Source organism: Nanorana parkeri, unplaced genomic scaffold (assembly GCF_000935625.1).
Source record: "Nanorana parkeri isolate BGI_ZX_2015 unplaced genomic scaffold, ASM93562v1 scaffold229, whole genome shotgun sequence".
Taxonomy (NCBI): Eukaryota; Metazoa; Chordata; class Amphibia; order Anura; family Dicroglossidae; genus Nanorana; species Nanorana parkeri.
The window spans coordinates 1,432,708-1,447,900 of record NW_017306497.1 but is presented as its reverse complement, the minus strand read 5'-3'; the positions used below and the strand labels follow the sequence as shown (position 1 = coordinate 1,447,900).

At 41.1% G+C, this 15,193-nt stretch overlaps 1 protein-coding gene across 1 annotated transcript in view; it reads left to right on the top strand.

The window, feature by feature from the left end:
• ATM (ATM serine/threonine kinase) overlaps positions 1–15,193 on the top strand; it is a 123,538-nt gene that overhangs the window by 84,726 nt on the left and 23,619 nt on the right. The window contains 7 exon segments of the mRNA XM_018556235.1: positions 1,699–1,927; positions 6,234–6,401; positions 6,503–6,616; positions 7,728–7,945; positions 10,525–10,732; positions 13,112–13,225; positions 14,368–14,526. Of these exon segments, the coding sequence (XP_018411737.1) occupies positions 1,699–1,927; positions 6,234–6,401; positions 6,503–6,616; positions 7,728–7,945; positions 10,525–10,732; positions 13,112–13,225; positions 14,368–14,526 (1,210 nt within the window).

The window sequence follows — 15,193 nt, the reverse complement described above, 5'->3', positions numbered from 1 at the left end:
AACACAGCTCAGCACACAGAAATTAGGGAAAGTTCGTCTGTGGTGGGCAAACTGGTGAACTTTTTGCAGAAAAAAACAGAATGCAACCGATTAATAATGCTCTAGCGTGAATATGCAGAAACACATTGTCAGTTTTTCATACACATCATACAAATATATTTTAGTTAATTGTGCACTTATGTCTTTGTGAGTTGTACACTTCTGTCTTTGTAACAACAGTTTGAGGAAAGTATTTTCTGTTCAAGCATGACTGTGTCCCTGTGCACAAAGCCAGCTCCATCGAGAAATAGTTTGTAAGTTTGGTGTGGAGGAACTTAATTCCTCTGCAGAGAGCCCTGACCTCAACCTTACTGAACATCTTTAGGATGAATTGGAATGTCGATTGGGAGCCTTACCTTCTCATTCAAAATCTATACTTGACCTCACAGATGCTCTTTGGGATGAATGGGCACAAATTCCCACAGACGCTCCAAAATCCTGTGAAAAGACTTCCCCAAAGAGTGGAGGCTGTTCCCCACAGAGTGGGTGACCGCCTCATATTAATGCCTATCAATTTAGAATGCAGTATCCAACCAGTTCATATAGGTGTGATGGTCCAGTGTCTGCAGACATTTGTCCATATAGTGTACTGCATAAGCTATTGTTATTATTATTGTTATTATCCCACCTCAACCTAGCCACTGAACCGTCACATTCTCAAACAATTCATCCCCACACAGCTACCTCCTCATGCATCACTTCCCCCTCCCTTTTAGACTGTAAGCCCCCAGGGGCAGGGCCCACTTTACCATCTTGTCTTGAATTGTATTGTGATTGTAATGTGTTCCTTATATTGTAAAGCGCTGCACAAACTGTTGGCGCTATATAAATACTATGTAATAATAATAATTATTATTTATACAGGATATAGGTGATATAGGTTGGGGTGGAGTTGTATATGGCTGTGTATGTTGTTGTTAGTATTTTTAATTTTCGTTTGTTGGGAAATTGGGAGCCATTGGAGGGATTGGCAGAGAGGGATGGCGGACACTGAATGGTTGAAAAAGTGAATGAGTCTGGCAGCAGCATTCATGATAGACTGAAGGGGGGGATAGGCTGTTTAGTGGTAGGCCAATAAGGAGGAAGCTACAGTAGTCGAGACGAAAGATTATAAGGGAGTGATTGCTTTGTGGTTTCGTTTGTTAAAAAGGGGCATATTTTATAAATGTTTCGGAGGTTGAGTCGGCAAGGTTTGGATAGTGATTGGATGTGGGGCTGAAAGGAGAGCTCAGAGTGAAGGATAACATCGAGCACCCTGGCTTGATGGGAGGGGTTGATCGTAGTGCTGATGAGTGTGATGGGGAAGTTGTGAGAGGGAATACGTAGAGGAGGAAATATTTTAACCCCTTCGTGACGGGAGACGTACAGTGTACGTCTTGTCACTTTGTGCCTATATGACTGGCCACGTACACTGTACGTGACGAGTTATATCAGGCTTGTGAAGAGAAGGAGGGGGTGAGCTAGGAGTGGAGAGATAAATGTGGGTGTCATCAGCATAAGCATGGTATTGGAAGCCATGGGAGGCTATCAATTGACCCAGGGAAGAAGTGTAGCTAGAGAATAGAAGGTGCTTGTATCCTATCACATCTCTAAACATTTATCTCTTTTGTGGTAATTCTGTATGTGTTTAAAAAGTGATGTTGTTTATATTTTTTTTAGATCCGTTACTGAGTGTCAGTTAAATGACATGTACACAAAGTGGGAGCAGCAGTCCCAGATCCTTAAAGACAGTGACTTTGGCTTCCAGGAGCCTGTCTTGGCTCTGCGTTCTGTCATCCTGGAGACAATGCTGGAGATAAATGGCCCTAATCAGAACAACCTCAAACATATCCTTACAAGGCACCTGGTGGACTTATCTCGAGTTGCCAGGACTGCCTGCAACACACAGGTATGGGTGCTGAAATCAACATAGAACACACCCCAGCACATGAAGGTCTACTGCCCACATTTGCTAGTATGATTACAGTGGGCCTGCTGACAGCTAAATACTAAGCTAAAATTCATATCAGAACTGATTTTGTTTGCGGAAAGATTTGTTAAGTAATACATGCACTCTTGTTATCCACCTACCTCTGCTGCGGTTCTAATCTTTTAAATCACATGTCCTGGCAAATAAAACAAAAAAGTACCCTTGCAGCGGGGTTACCCCCACACTGCAAGGGTTAAGTGCTCATTTTTGTCTAGTGGCTGGAGTCCAATCTAACAGCTTGGAGGGAGTCTGCAGGAGGGTGGATCAGGTAAGTAAATCTGCTTTACTCCAGCCCCTAGACAAACACAGGCACTCAACACATGCAGTTGTGGGGATAGTCCCACTGTAAGCGTACTTTTTTAGTTGCCGGAGATGAGCTTTAAGCAGGAAAATAACAAAGACTGTTTGCTACTGACTGGCTCCTTTCTTCTCTGTGGCCAGCACACCATTGCTCTGGACATGAAACTATGCTTGCACACTGTCGCCTCAGACTCCTATAGTTCCCTTCAGCAGCACATGTGACAGGGTGACAACACAGGAGCACAATTGGAAGACAGCTGTCACTCAGGAAGTGCTTGAACAAGGACCTTCATGACAATAACACGTGGTATTTTTTTAATGAAAGTTTCAGACTTAAAAAGATTAAAAACAACTTTTGGAGTTGCATTAAAATGTAAAATATTTTTTATGACAGGTATTTACATCGCAACAACAATTTACGCAGCAAATCACATCACTCCCTGCCCTCAAGGAGATTACAATCTAAGGTCCCTATCACACACGCATACATACAGGGCAATTTTAGACCAGAGCCAATTCACCTACCAGTATGTCTTTGGAGTGTGGAGGAAACTGGACTACCCAGAGGAAATCCACGCAAGCACAGGGAGAACAGTGTAGTCTGCCACCACCAGCAGTTTCTCCGCTGACTGGTCTGCAAGGAAACCGGTCTGGCAGATCCCCGACACTAATCTGCAATCACACAATGCAATTTCATACTGATTAACAGTGAACTTGTATGAAAATTTGGTAATTAGGTTTATAATTGTTTTAAGGCACTCTATCTGAATTGGATGATTATTTCATTCATTTTGAAGGAGTATATAGATGAGCCAAAAGATGTTTCCATTATGCACTCGGAATTCTTCTTTTATTGGCAATCAACTAAGCGATAAGGCATGTGAAGTGTAACAACATTTATTTCTGCACGAGTGCAAAAGCATGCAAGCTGCAGAGAGTTTACTGTTCATATAAAACAAAGTAAATTGAGCTAATCAGCTTGTAAGAGCTGAAATCAGACGATAAAAAAAAAATCTCAGGCTCATTGGAGACGGCAGATTGCTAGTTTGCATCTGCTATTGTATATGATAGTTGTCCACAAATCATAGTGGACAAGATTATTTTCTTCACGTAGTCATCAAGTTTTCTGGCTGACACAAATAAATATGAAAGTGTGTTATTACATTATAAAACAAAATACATTCTGAGAAGAGATTTCTGGGTTTTTTTTTCCCCCCATATTTTTTACGTTGTCATTGCACATTCAGTCTTGAATAGTAAAACAAAAGAACCAACAGGATCAAAACTACACCATAAAAAAAAATACAACGAAATGAATACACATGGCTACGGTTTCTGTAACTAACAGGCAACGCAGCATGTGCTGCATATCACTACAGTTTACTTTCTGCTTTTTAAGAAGAAATGATCATTAGAAATCAAAAGAGGAGTAAGTGCATTATCAGTCCTTACTGCCTCTGAGGTTGACAAAGACTATGGCTTTGTTAATTATTATTTGGGAAATAATAATCAGACACGCGGTATGTACAACAAGCATTTACAAGATTTCAGACTAGTCCTTGACAGATTTTGAAGAGACCCTATAGCAGGGGTGGTTTGGATAGTGACTCCCTGCGTATTGAAGTCAATTGCACCTCAGCCATGTCCCCCGCCCCACAGTTCGATCGCCTGCACCCCGGAACGCAGGCACATTAATGCCTGCATTCCGGTCCAGTGCGATCTGTGAAAATGGTGCTTGCAGCATTTTTGCGGATCGCACTGGACTGGAACACAGGCAATGCACCGCCACGCCCCCTCTCGGCCCTGAATGCAGATTATTTTTTCGTTGGTAGATCTCATTGAGCTCGTCATTTAAAAAGTAGATCTTCAGACGTAAAATTGTGGGCGCCCCTGCCCTATAGGATACAGTAATGGCATTAGTCAGAGCAAGGAACCATTGAGAGCTGCGGGGGACATCAGAGATCTCCACTCTCAGAAATGTCCATTTTCCTGTAGACACCTGAGGATCAGTTTTAATCATGGAGCGATGTTGAGCGGCGTGGGTGGAAAGAGAGGTAGCTATTCAGGGTTTTTTTTACACTAACTGTTAGCAGGCTTTAAACATTGCTTGCTGAAAGTCGACTGATGCCTACTAACAGCTTGTTTACAGCAAGCAAACCTTCGGTTTGCCCATTTGGGGCTGTAATCATTGCTTTTCAGACAACTGTTTACAAGCTGAACCCTTAGGAGAACTAGACCATTTGCCTTTAATTTTTTTTTTACTAACCATTGTCATGTATTCCATTTAACCCCTTCATGACCGCTTGTTAATGACTGGTGCACTTTTTGCATTTTTGTCTTCCACGGCAGTAATATACTTTCTTACCAAGTGCACCCACACATATTATGTACTGTTTTTTAGTGGACAGATAGGGCTATATATTTATATCACACATGTGTGTCTCACTTAGGACAAATAAAATATAAAACAAATTAGGGAAAAACTTAAAGAAAACACTTTTTACCCCAGTTATGATTATTAGAATTCTTTTAGACATTTTTTTGTAGTTCGCAGCCTAAAATTAAAAGCTAACATTTTATTTTATTTTTTTCTAAAAGCCAATAGTGGTCACCTGGCATACAATGTCACTGTCACTAAGTGTCACACTTTGAACATCACTGTCATGAGGAGGTTAAATTTAAAAGAATTAACCCCTTAGGGTAAAAACATAAAACAATCTGCAGCTCAGCTGCATATTTTCATTGTAAGGGGTTAATTTTTATAATAATGATAGTATTAAAATATATTTAAATCTAAAACTTTTTTTTACACTTTTCTACTATTTTTTTTAAAACATTAAAACATTTTACACTTTTATTTATTTCTAATTATATCAAGCAGTCATTGTGAATGGATCGTCAAAAACGTGGCAAAACACACCGCACTGTGTGTGCAGAAAGTCATACAGATCTGGTCTGCATTTGGTGTGAACAAGCCCTCAGTTTAGGCCCCGTTCACATATAGCGAATTGTCGCGCGATTTCCGCCGCGATATCGCGCATTTTTGCCGCGCGATATTGCGAGAAGTCGCCGGCCAATGTTATTCAATGGAGCTGTTTTAACTCCATGTCGCTCGTCGCTCGTCGCGGTCGCAAGTCGCTTCTACCGGACCCTTTTTTCTGCGGATTTTGCACGATTTTGCTTTTTTTCTATGGAGCCCAACGGGGAAGGTCACGCTACCGTCGCTGGATCGTCGCTGGAACGTCGCCCCGAAAGTCGCGCTATCCCGGCCGTGCGGATCCGCTGCAAAAGGTATGTCGCTAGGTGTGAATGGGGTCTTAGATGTCACTAAAGTCTTTTGATCTTCCCAGAACGATCAGAAGCCTGCTACATTGTTGCAGCATAAGAAACATGTAGCTAAATGTTTCTGTTGATGAAGCATTTAGAAAGAAGTATACATCAGGATTTCCTTATCCTGGTCTATACCAGCTGTCAAACAGTGACCACACGAGCTGTAAAAAAAATGCTCTGCTCTCACCGTCAGAAAAAAGCTTAACTCTTTTAATAATGGATGCCTCCATACTGAGGCATCAGTTAATGAACGGTAACTGCTGATTCTCAGCGGTTACCAGCATTCCACAGCCCCAAATAGCTAATCACATACAGTGCACGTGATCAGTCATTTACACACTTAGTGGCGTGGACGTACAGTGTATGTCTTCCGTCACTAACACGGTTAAATTCAGTTTTCTAAATTTTTGTATACTACAGCATCACCAACTCTCTTATTTTTCATGAGCTATTTTAGAGCTTAAAGCACATGACAAAAAAATTATTTTCCTTACCTTCTTTATTTTAATAAGACATTCTCCTAAATGTGTCTTTTCTTCCCATCAGAACATAGACGTTGTAAGGTTTATAATGTGTGATGTTTGTTATTTCCTAGCTCCCAGAAAAGGCAATGTTCCAGATTAAGCAACACAACACAACACAGTTCATAGTGTCTGAATGGCAGCTAGAAGAGGCTCAAGTGTTTTGGGCTAAAAAGGAGCAGGGTCTGGCTTTAGGGATTCTGAGTCAAATGGTAGACAAGCTGGAATCAAACAGTTTGGAGGTATGTCATTCAGTGTCATCAGCATCCTTGATATCTTGATATAAGTGATACTTTGAAAGGCATTTCATGAAGCTGATTTGTGCTTTCATGTCAAGGTTGAGAATGACCAAAGTCTTCAGCTGATTTACGTGGAGTGCCTGAGGTTAAGTGGAAATTGGCTTTCTGAAACATGTCTGGCAAGTCCTACAGTTATTATGCAGAACTATCTAGAAAAGGTAAGAAGTAGTTGGATTTCATGTGAAAATGGACACAGGGTCTAACAGGCATTCGTAACCTGGATTTTGGCACTGACTGTACACTTTATATTCCAGTATGAATAGTGGCCTTACATGCTAGGCTTTTTCAGTGGCCGATATCTTGTTGGGTTTTCTTGGCTATGATCACATTTGTTAAAACTGTTCTCAGGAATCTTATTCTAGCAATAAGATTTTTTAATTACTTCAGGGATGCATATAATGGCATTTACTAAAAAATGGGTCTCTCTCCCATTCATTCTATAGACGTTCAGTAGTGTTGAGACCAATTTACCAGTTTTACTAACACTGGAAAGGCACTTGCTAAATGTGTCCCAAAAATCGGGCTATTTTGAAAGTTTTTTAAAGTGAGCAACTCCTCGCGATTGGTGACCTCACATAATAGATAGATTTATATAATATATATAGATATACATAATATATATAGATATATATAATATATCTGGAACACATATCTTTAAATAGTAACACCTAGGTCAATGTCGTATTGACCATAATGCAGTCAGCCAATGCCTTGAACAGCAAAATAAAAGGTATGCAGGACCAAACAACTTGTGCAGGTATGCAGGTCTCAAACTTAATTCAGTTGGGGGCCACTGTAGAAATGTTCTTCTCCCATGGGGGGCTGCACACAGAAATGCACACACACAGAAATACATACACTCACACCTTTTTTAAAATAGAAAGAGCCCCCTCACCTGCTTACATTGTTTGCAGGGAGGAGGCACATTCCCTGGTATTTCAGTGGTTGATTAGTGCGGTCTGCACCTTTTGGCTGGTGCAGACCCTACGAATCCCTCCTTTCGGCCGGCAGAAGGCTGTCAGGGGGCACACTAAGTTCTGACACACTGAGTGTCGGCACCACCAGGAGCAGCTGTATTCGACAGAGATGCAGACTGTAGCTGCTGTCAGCCGGCTGTGGGCCACATGTTTCTGGTTCCGGGCCATTTGCTTTGAGATACCTGCCGTAGATGATTACTCTTATTTTCTTATGGTATCTAACCTCTGTATACTTGCCGGTGTTCAGCAACAGAACTGAAGGTGTGTATATTACATTTTTTTCATGTTACAGGCTGTGGAAGTTGCAAATGATTTCAGCAGTGGAAGCAGTGGCGAGCTGCAGAAGGTACAGATGAAGGCCTTCCTTTCACTGGCTCGTTTTTCGGATACCCAATATCAGAGAATTGATAATTATATGAAGTCATCAGAGTTTGAAAACAAGCAGGCATTGCTTGCAAAGGCCAAGCAAGAGGTAGAACTAATGCGACAACACAAGGTTCAGACTAACAGGTGGGTGTTTATTCTTGTGTGATTTATATGGGTCTTCGTTTTTAAAATGAGGTGTACAAATAGAGTTTATTTTTAATTATTTTGCGGTATTCCTGTGAAGTTTACCAGAAAGTAAATTCTTTTTGTGGCTATAGATCTCCAGCGAGGAGGCATGATCCCTGGTGATCTAGTGATTAGCAAGACCTTACTAGACCTTACTAATCCGTCCTTTCGGCCGGAGCTCAGAACTGTCAGATCTGCAATCTTTAGGAAATATCCAGACAACCTTGGTTCTTTTCCAGAGAGTGTAGCGTTTATTGTATCCCAGAAACAGATGAACAGGAAAAGTCCAACAGAGTATAAACCGCATAATAATAAAAATAAAATACCCCAAATATATCCTGCAGACATATTTTATAACTTACAACAGCTTGCTCTTGTGCACTGGGAGCAGGGGCTGCGATTGGCACTGTGCTCCACAATGACACAGATGAGGAGGGTATAATGTGACCACTAGAAATCATACATAATAGCCTTACCGCCGGGTCTGAGCCCCCCTGCTGACTTGGTGGGACCTGGGCCTAGTACGGGTGGGCTGCCTGTACCCCCTACCAGCATTCTTGGCTGGGGGTTTAAGGCTTAGATCAGGTTAGGGACAGGGGGGAAGTAGAGTATTTTTTAAAAGTCTTTATGAAACACACTTTGTACAGAAATAAACAACTCAAAAATAGTAACTAGGCAAAGTGCCACCATTATATATATTAACAATAAAACCTTACTAACGTCTCCTACACTATAAGGTAATGCCTCTATGTAAAATTAAGCTACTGCTTACTTAGGATAAATGTTATGATAAAGTTGTTCATCGATATGGAAAAATTTTATAACGGTAGAAAAATATATATGCTATTTAACCACCCCTTTTGGGGCTGGATATTTGTTCATACACACTTGATAGAGAAAGAAAAGCATTAGGTGAGCCTGCAGAGGAGAGAAAAGGGATCTTTCGCAAGAGTAGAGACGAAAGAAGCCAGATGGCGAGGTGGACAAGAGAAAGGGAAAGTACAGGAGGGGATGAGAACAGGACCAGCCCCCGTGGCATCTCGAAAACTGAAGTTTTCTAGATGCTACAGGCTGCCAGAACAACCACCGCAATAAGCTAGGCTCACCACGCCGCAACAGGTTCAGGGCTGCGTGGCAGGGGAAAACATCATGTGAGAAGATATGGGTCTGTAGACTTAAAGTAGAGCCAAGTTCCTCCATGAATTCCTAAATTTTTCCTCTATGTTATAGACGTCATGTCCTCAATTTGATATACCTCATTCATTTTAGAGAACCAAAGCTGCATGGACGAGGCCAACGGCTGACGCCAAAGCACTGCTACGCATGCTCTTGCTGCACTGAGCAAATAAATGGACAAGGATGTGCTATATTTTTAAGGAAGACAAGTTGTTGGGGTATTGTGGCCCAGGTCCACCAAAACCAATATCACATACAGAGTCCCAGAATGGGTGCAATTTTGAGTAGGATCAAAACACACAGGACATGGTTCTAGTCAGTGCTTGTTAATATTATGAAAGACATAAGGGACTTTATACCACATAGACATAGTTTTGTAGCCCTGTTCCCGACATTTATTGGCGATGGATGCTTTATGAGTCAAATATAGTTTCTCTCTGTTTGGCAGTAAAAGAAAGACCCCAGTCAACCTCCGACTTCTTAAGGAAGGGGGTAGTAGTCAAGAAGTGGAGTAGAGAGGAATTTGTAATTCGTGGAGAAGATAGTATGTCTAGTCAAAAGGCAGTTTCTGCAGATGGTCTCTTACTTGGTGAGCGGCCTATCTAGAGTTGGAGTTATTAAAATCGAGAGGAGAAAATTAAGCTGAAAGGCAATCCAAGAATCCAGAGGCGGAGCCACCATAGTTCTAAGGGCCTCTAGGGGTGACCATTAGTAATTGGTGTATAAGTCCAATAGTCGGAACTTATTGCCTCCCAACAGTCGCCAAAAGTATCTGTTCTCGACATTAGGAGCAAAGTTAGGGTCCCCAATCACAAGGGTGAGAGGAGAGGAAAAAGGGGAGAGGGTACAGGACTGAAGGGTTGCTCTGGCAATCTTCAGTATCTCGCCAATGGTGGGGTGGGTAGACGTGAATAAGAGAACCACGGAAGACCAGTAAGCAGGTTGTGGGAGTCCTCATTCCTACCCCCCCCCATTAAATTTGGGTAACGTGAGTATCTGTTGCTGGATTCTGGGGGGATCTATGGGCCCAAATGTAGTACAGAAAAAATTGGATGGCAGTTTAAGTGGGAGGGTTTGCATTATATATAAGATTTTTGGTAAAACAGTTATCTTTATCAAATTGCAACAACTGAATGACAATCAATTGCAATGGCCGAACCACGTAATAAACTAAGATTTTTTTAATTCTGCGAAGCAATGGGACAAAATTAGCACTGTATAGATTGTTAGGATCTGCTGTGGGGGAGTTTTTCCTACGAAACCTGACCTTGTCCATTATCACTAACTTTGCCTAAAAATATACAAATTACTAAGTGGTTTTTGCTCAAAATAACTTACTGAAAATGCGGTTTGCCTGGCAGGTATACTGTGAAGGTACAACGAGAGCTGGAGCTGGATGAAAGTGAAATTGCAGCTCTGAAAGAAGACCGGATGCGTTTTCTGTGTACAGCTATAAAGAACTACATTAACTGCCTGGTGTCCGGAGAGGAACACGACATGTGGATCTTCCGTCTCTGCTCCCTCTGGCTAGAGAATTCCCGGGTGCCTGAAGTTAACAAGATCATGAAGGTTCTTCCTTTCATCGAATGTTCATAAAGTTTAATATTAATCTGCAGAGGTTGCTTATGTACATCTCCTTTTAACCCTTTCACTGCCAATGTGGTTTTTGCAGCAGAAACATGCAGCCGATCCGCTCACTTCCCAATCGTCTCCCTACAGTGAGCAGTGACTGTCAGTCACCACTCTCAGCAGGGATTCCCCCTCTCCTCTCCGATCCTCCAGCGCATAGTGGAGGAACGGACGGGGGAGGGCACAGCTGGATCTGCCTCTAGTTAGGCAGAGCCAGCTGTTACTCACGCAGCTGGCTGGATTGCAGCAGTATTGTCGGGATCCGTCCCGGCTGTGGCGCTCTCAGTATATCGTGGGCAATAACCCGGTATATATTGAGCTATGGGTCACGGGAGGAGGTTACTATATCTCCTCCCGTGACTATAAAGAGAACTATGGGGAAAAACACTTACCCCATAGTTCTCTTTTAAATTAATTTTAGTGCACAAAAACACAAAATAATACCCATTTTGTTTGTAAACTATAAAAGATGAGATTGTGCTGAATAAATAGATACCCCACATGCTAAGCTTAACAATTGCGTGCGCCCGTGAAATGGCGCTAAATACAGTACCTCAAATTGTCCATAGGCGAGGCTTTAAAAGCCTTACATGTCATCAGTTTAGAGGCAACATTGAATATTGGCCTCTGGAATTGTTGCTCCCACCCTGGCACATGTTTTGTACATTTTGTTTGTTAGTATGGGGGGCGGGGACTTTTTTTATTATAAAATTTGTTTTATTTAACTTTTTTTTAAACATTTTTTGTTTTACTTCATTGCTATCACATAGGAGGGCTCACAATGCCTCCTATGTGACAGTGTATATTAGTGGTGACAGGTTCTCTGTGAAGTCCAACGAGTAACCTACCGCACTCTTTACCGGAAACTTCTTAATGATGGGTGCTAAAATGGCGGTGGATGGCGCCACGTAGATTAATGGAGAAGCAAGATGCCACCAGCACACAGAAGATAAAAATAAAACAAATGTCTTTTAATTGATGCATATTGTCACAATCATAGCGACATTTTGGGCTCCACTTCGTCAGGCTCAGTATGACGATCATACGGTTACCAGTCATACTGAGCAGGATGAAGGGACCCTGCGTGGCCCCGGAACGTTGCTATAATTATGACAATATGCATCAATGAAAGACGTTTGATTTATCTCTTTGGTGTGCTGGTGACATCTTACTTCTCCAGGTTATCTTTAACCCCTTCGTGACGCGAGACGTACACTGTACGTCCCGCCACAAAGGGACCAAATGACTCGTCACGTACACTGTACGTGACGAGTTATTTGCTGCACTAGAAGGCTGGTAACCGCTGAGAATCAGTGTAAAAAAAAGTGTAAAAAAATAAGGGACAAATAAATGAATGTATTTATTGCATTTTTTTTCCCGCTGTGCTGGTTTTGTAAAAAAAATATTACAAATCAAAACTGGGAAAAAAGTGTTTTCTTTACGTTTTTTCCTCTTCTTTTTTTATATTTTATTTGTCCTAAGTGAGGCGTTAGACACACATATGTGATATAAATATGTAGCCCCATCTGTCCTCTAAAAAAACAATATATAATATGTGTGGGTGCACTTTGTAAGAAAGTATATTACTGACGTGGAAGAATCACACAGCAAAAATGTCAAAAGTGTGTCCGTCATTTACGAACAGAAACTAAAAACAAGCTCAGTCATGAAGGGGTTAAAGTGGCATAATGGGTCTATTTGGCCTCTAATTTCACCTTTCCACTTCAAAGAAGTTATTCAACCACAGATCGGGCTTGAATAGCTTCTCCCCTGGGTTCTCTAGCTGGGGAATGACAGCCAAGGGGCCAAAACTGATGCAATCAGCGTTGCTTCCAGCTCCATTCAGCAGGGAGGAGATTGGCGAATGGATGTTCGTTGGTCTCTCTCCCCACATCCTGCCAACACCCATGATGCTGGTCCCACAGGAGGGGCAGCGGAACCCGGGAAGCAAGGCAAGGTGTCATTTGCTTGTAGTGATAGAAATGTTTGTTAAGGGAAATGTTTGTGCTTCACATCATTTAGGTGGCTATGACTGGTGGGGTTTTTTTTGTAAAATGTATCATGAGTTGACCTTTTACTAACTCTTGTAAACCCTACCTAGCTAATACAGTACTAGCATTAATAAAAACATGGATTCTTGGGTACACATTACAATATAATTCACAGATTGTTGGTTATTTATGTGTTTAAGAAGTAAATTATTGTAGTTGTGCCTTCTATTTATGAATACTCCTTTTTTTTGCTTATCGTACAAATGTAATTCGTTGTTACACAGATTTTTATTGTGACAGATTCTTGATGTCATTGATCTCTTTGTAGGCAGAGTCGCAAAAGATTCCCTCCCACAAGTTCCTCCCTCTCATGTACCAGCTGGCTGCTCGTATGGGGACCAAGAACATGGGGAGACAGGAGTTTCACGGAGTTCTCAACAGTGTAATTATACAGCCCAAATCAGTGATTCATGATGATGAGCTATTCGCTCAAGTGATAATCTTGTAATTCCAATATTAGGTTTTTAGATGGGAGAAATCATGTTATTTTAACTTTAATTTAGTTCACTTGTGCTTTGATTATAGCTAAAATAATCTTTAACAGCTTCATATTTTCTCTTCTATGTAGTTATTAAGCGGTGATAGATCTGTTTAATGTTTCCTATGCTTTATATGTGTGGGTATTTACAACATATAAATGTACACAAATATATAGATTTTTATTCATTCCAGCAAAACGTTTAAATCTGAACTCCTAGCAGATCTAAAGAGCCAGCTTGGAATTCAGTTATGGACATTTTCTGTTCCAGTGTGACTGTTCTCCTATTCACAAATGCAGTTCTGTAAAAACATGGTTTGAAGAGTCTGGTGTGAAGAAGCTTGAATGGCTTGTACAGAGCCCTGACCCCCTCAACCCTGCTTAAACACCTTTTGGGATGTACTGGTCTGCCACCTGTGAGCCAGGTCTTCTTGTCTAACATCAGTACCTGACCTCACAAATGCTGTTTTGGCTGAATAGGCCCAAATTTCCATAGCTACTCCAAAATCTTCTGGAAAGCCTTCCTAGGAGACTGTTAAAGAAAGAAATTAGGCAACTCCATATTATTGTACATTGTTTAAAATGGGATGTCCAGCAAGCACTTATAGGTTTGATGGTCTGTTGTTCACAAACGTTTAGCCAGATAGTATAGGGTATCCTCATTATTATTTTAGACAAACCCCTGTCTAAATATGTTTATGGTGTTCCTATATCTGTAAATTGCAAGGAATTACTTTTTTTTTTTATGTTCTCCCGTTGGCAAAAAGAAAGCAGTTAATATCCCATTTGGTTTTAACAGCGTGTTAGTTCAAAAATGTTCAGTGCTGAGGAAGATAGTGTTGGCATATATTGAAGTTGCCTTGTGACCTACCCTAGAGGGTTTCTCTGGCTAAGCCAGTAAAAGCAGATATGATTTACTTAAATGCTGTCGTTTTATGGATTTGGATACTCTTTGTACTGTGTTAAGATAGGCCCTTGATTTTCCATATTTGTTTATGAGCAGGGCATGGATAATATATTGCTTTATTTTTTAAATTCCTTACCAGCTGATCAGCAGAACCTCTTTGGATCACCCATACCATACACTCTTCATTATCTTGGCTCTGGCAAATGCCAATAAAGATGACCTGGTAATGAAATCGGAGACCATAAAAAGGGGCCGCCTTACAAAGAATGCTCCAAAGAAGATATCTCAGACTGATGAGGTAGTGTTTTCATTCCCTGATTTACTCATATGAAGCCATATCATTGTCAGTTTTTACTTATTTGTAACATACTTCTTTTATGCTCTTTTTCTTTACTCTGTCCAGCATTGCATGCTGTTTTCTCACAGTGATTGACTTATGGTCGTATTTCTAAAAGGTTAATGCTACTGAAATAGAGAGCTAAACTCCACTCGGAATATAAAACTAAACCTAATTACATGGTTTATTACAGGTCTTCCCACTGCTCCTTTAAAATTAAATGTCTTCTACAAACAACTAGCAAGGTTGTAAGCACTTCTGCCTTGCAGCACTGGGGTCCCCAGTTCACATCCTGGTCAGGACACTATCTGCAAGGAGTTTGCATGTTCTCCTTGTGCTTGTGTGGGTTTCCTCCCACACTCCAAAGACATTCTTGAAGGTTAATTGGCTACTGTCTAAATCGTCCCTGTGTGAATGTGTGATAGGGACCTTAGATTATAAGCTTCTTGAGGGCAAGGACTGATGTGAATGTGCCATATGTAAAGCTCTGCGTACATTGTCGGTGCTATAGAAATATTTGTAATTAAAAAAACAAAAAAAACCTTTAACTGGAACTTAATTCCGCAGTGTTGGTGGAAGAGCTTTCGTCATGATATCAGACTTACCTTATGTAGTGCCCTCCACCAGT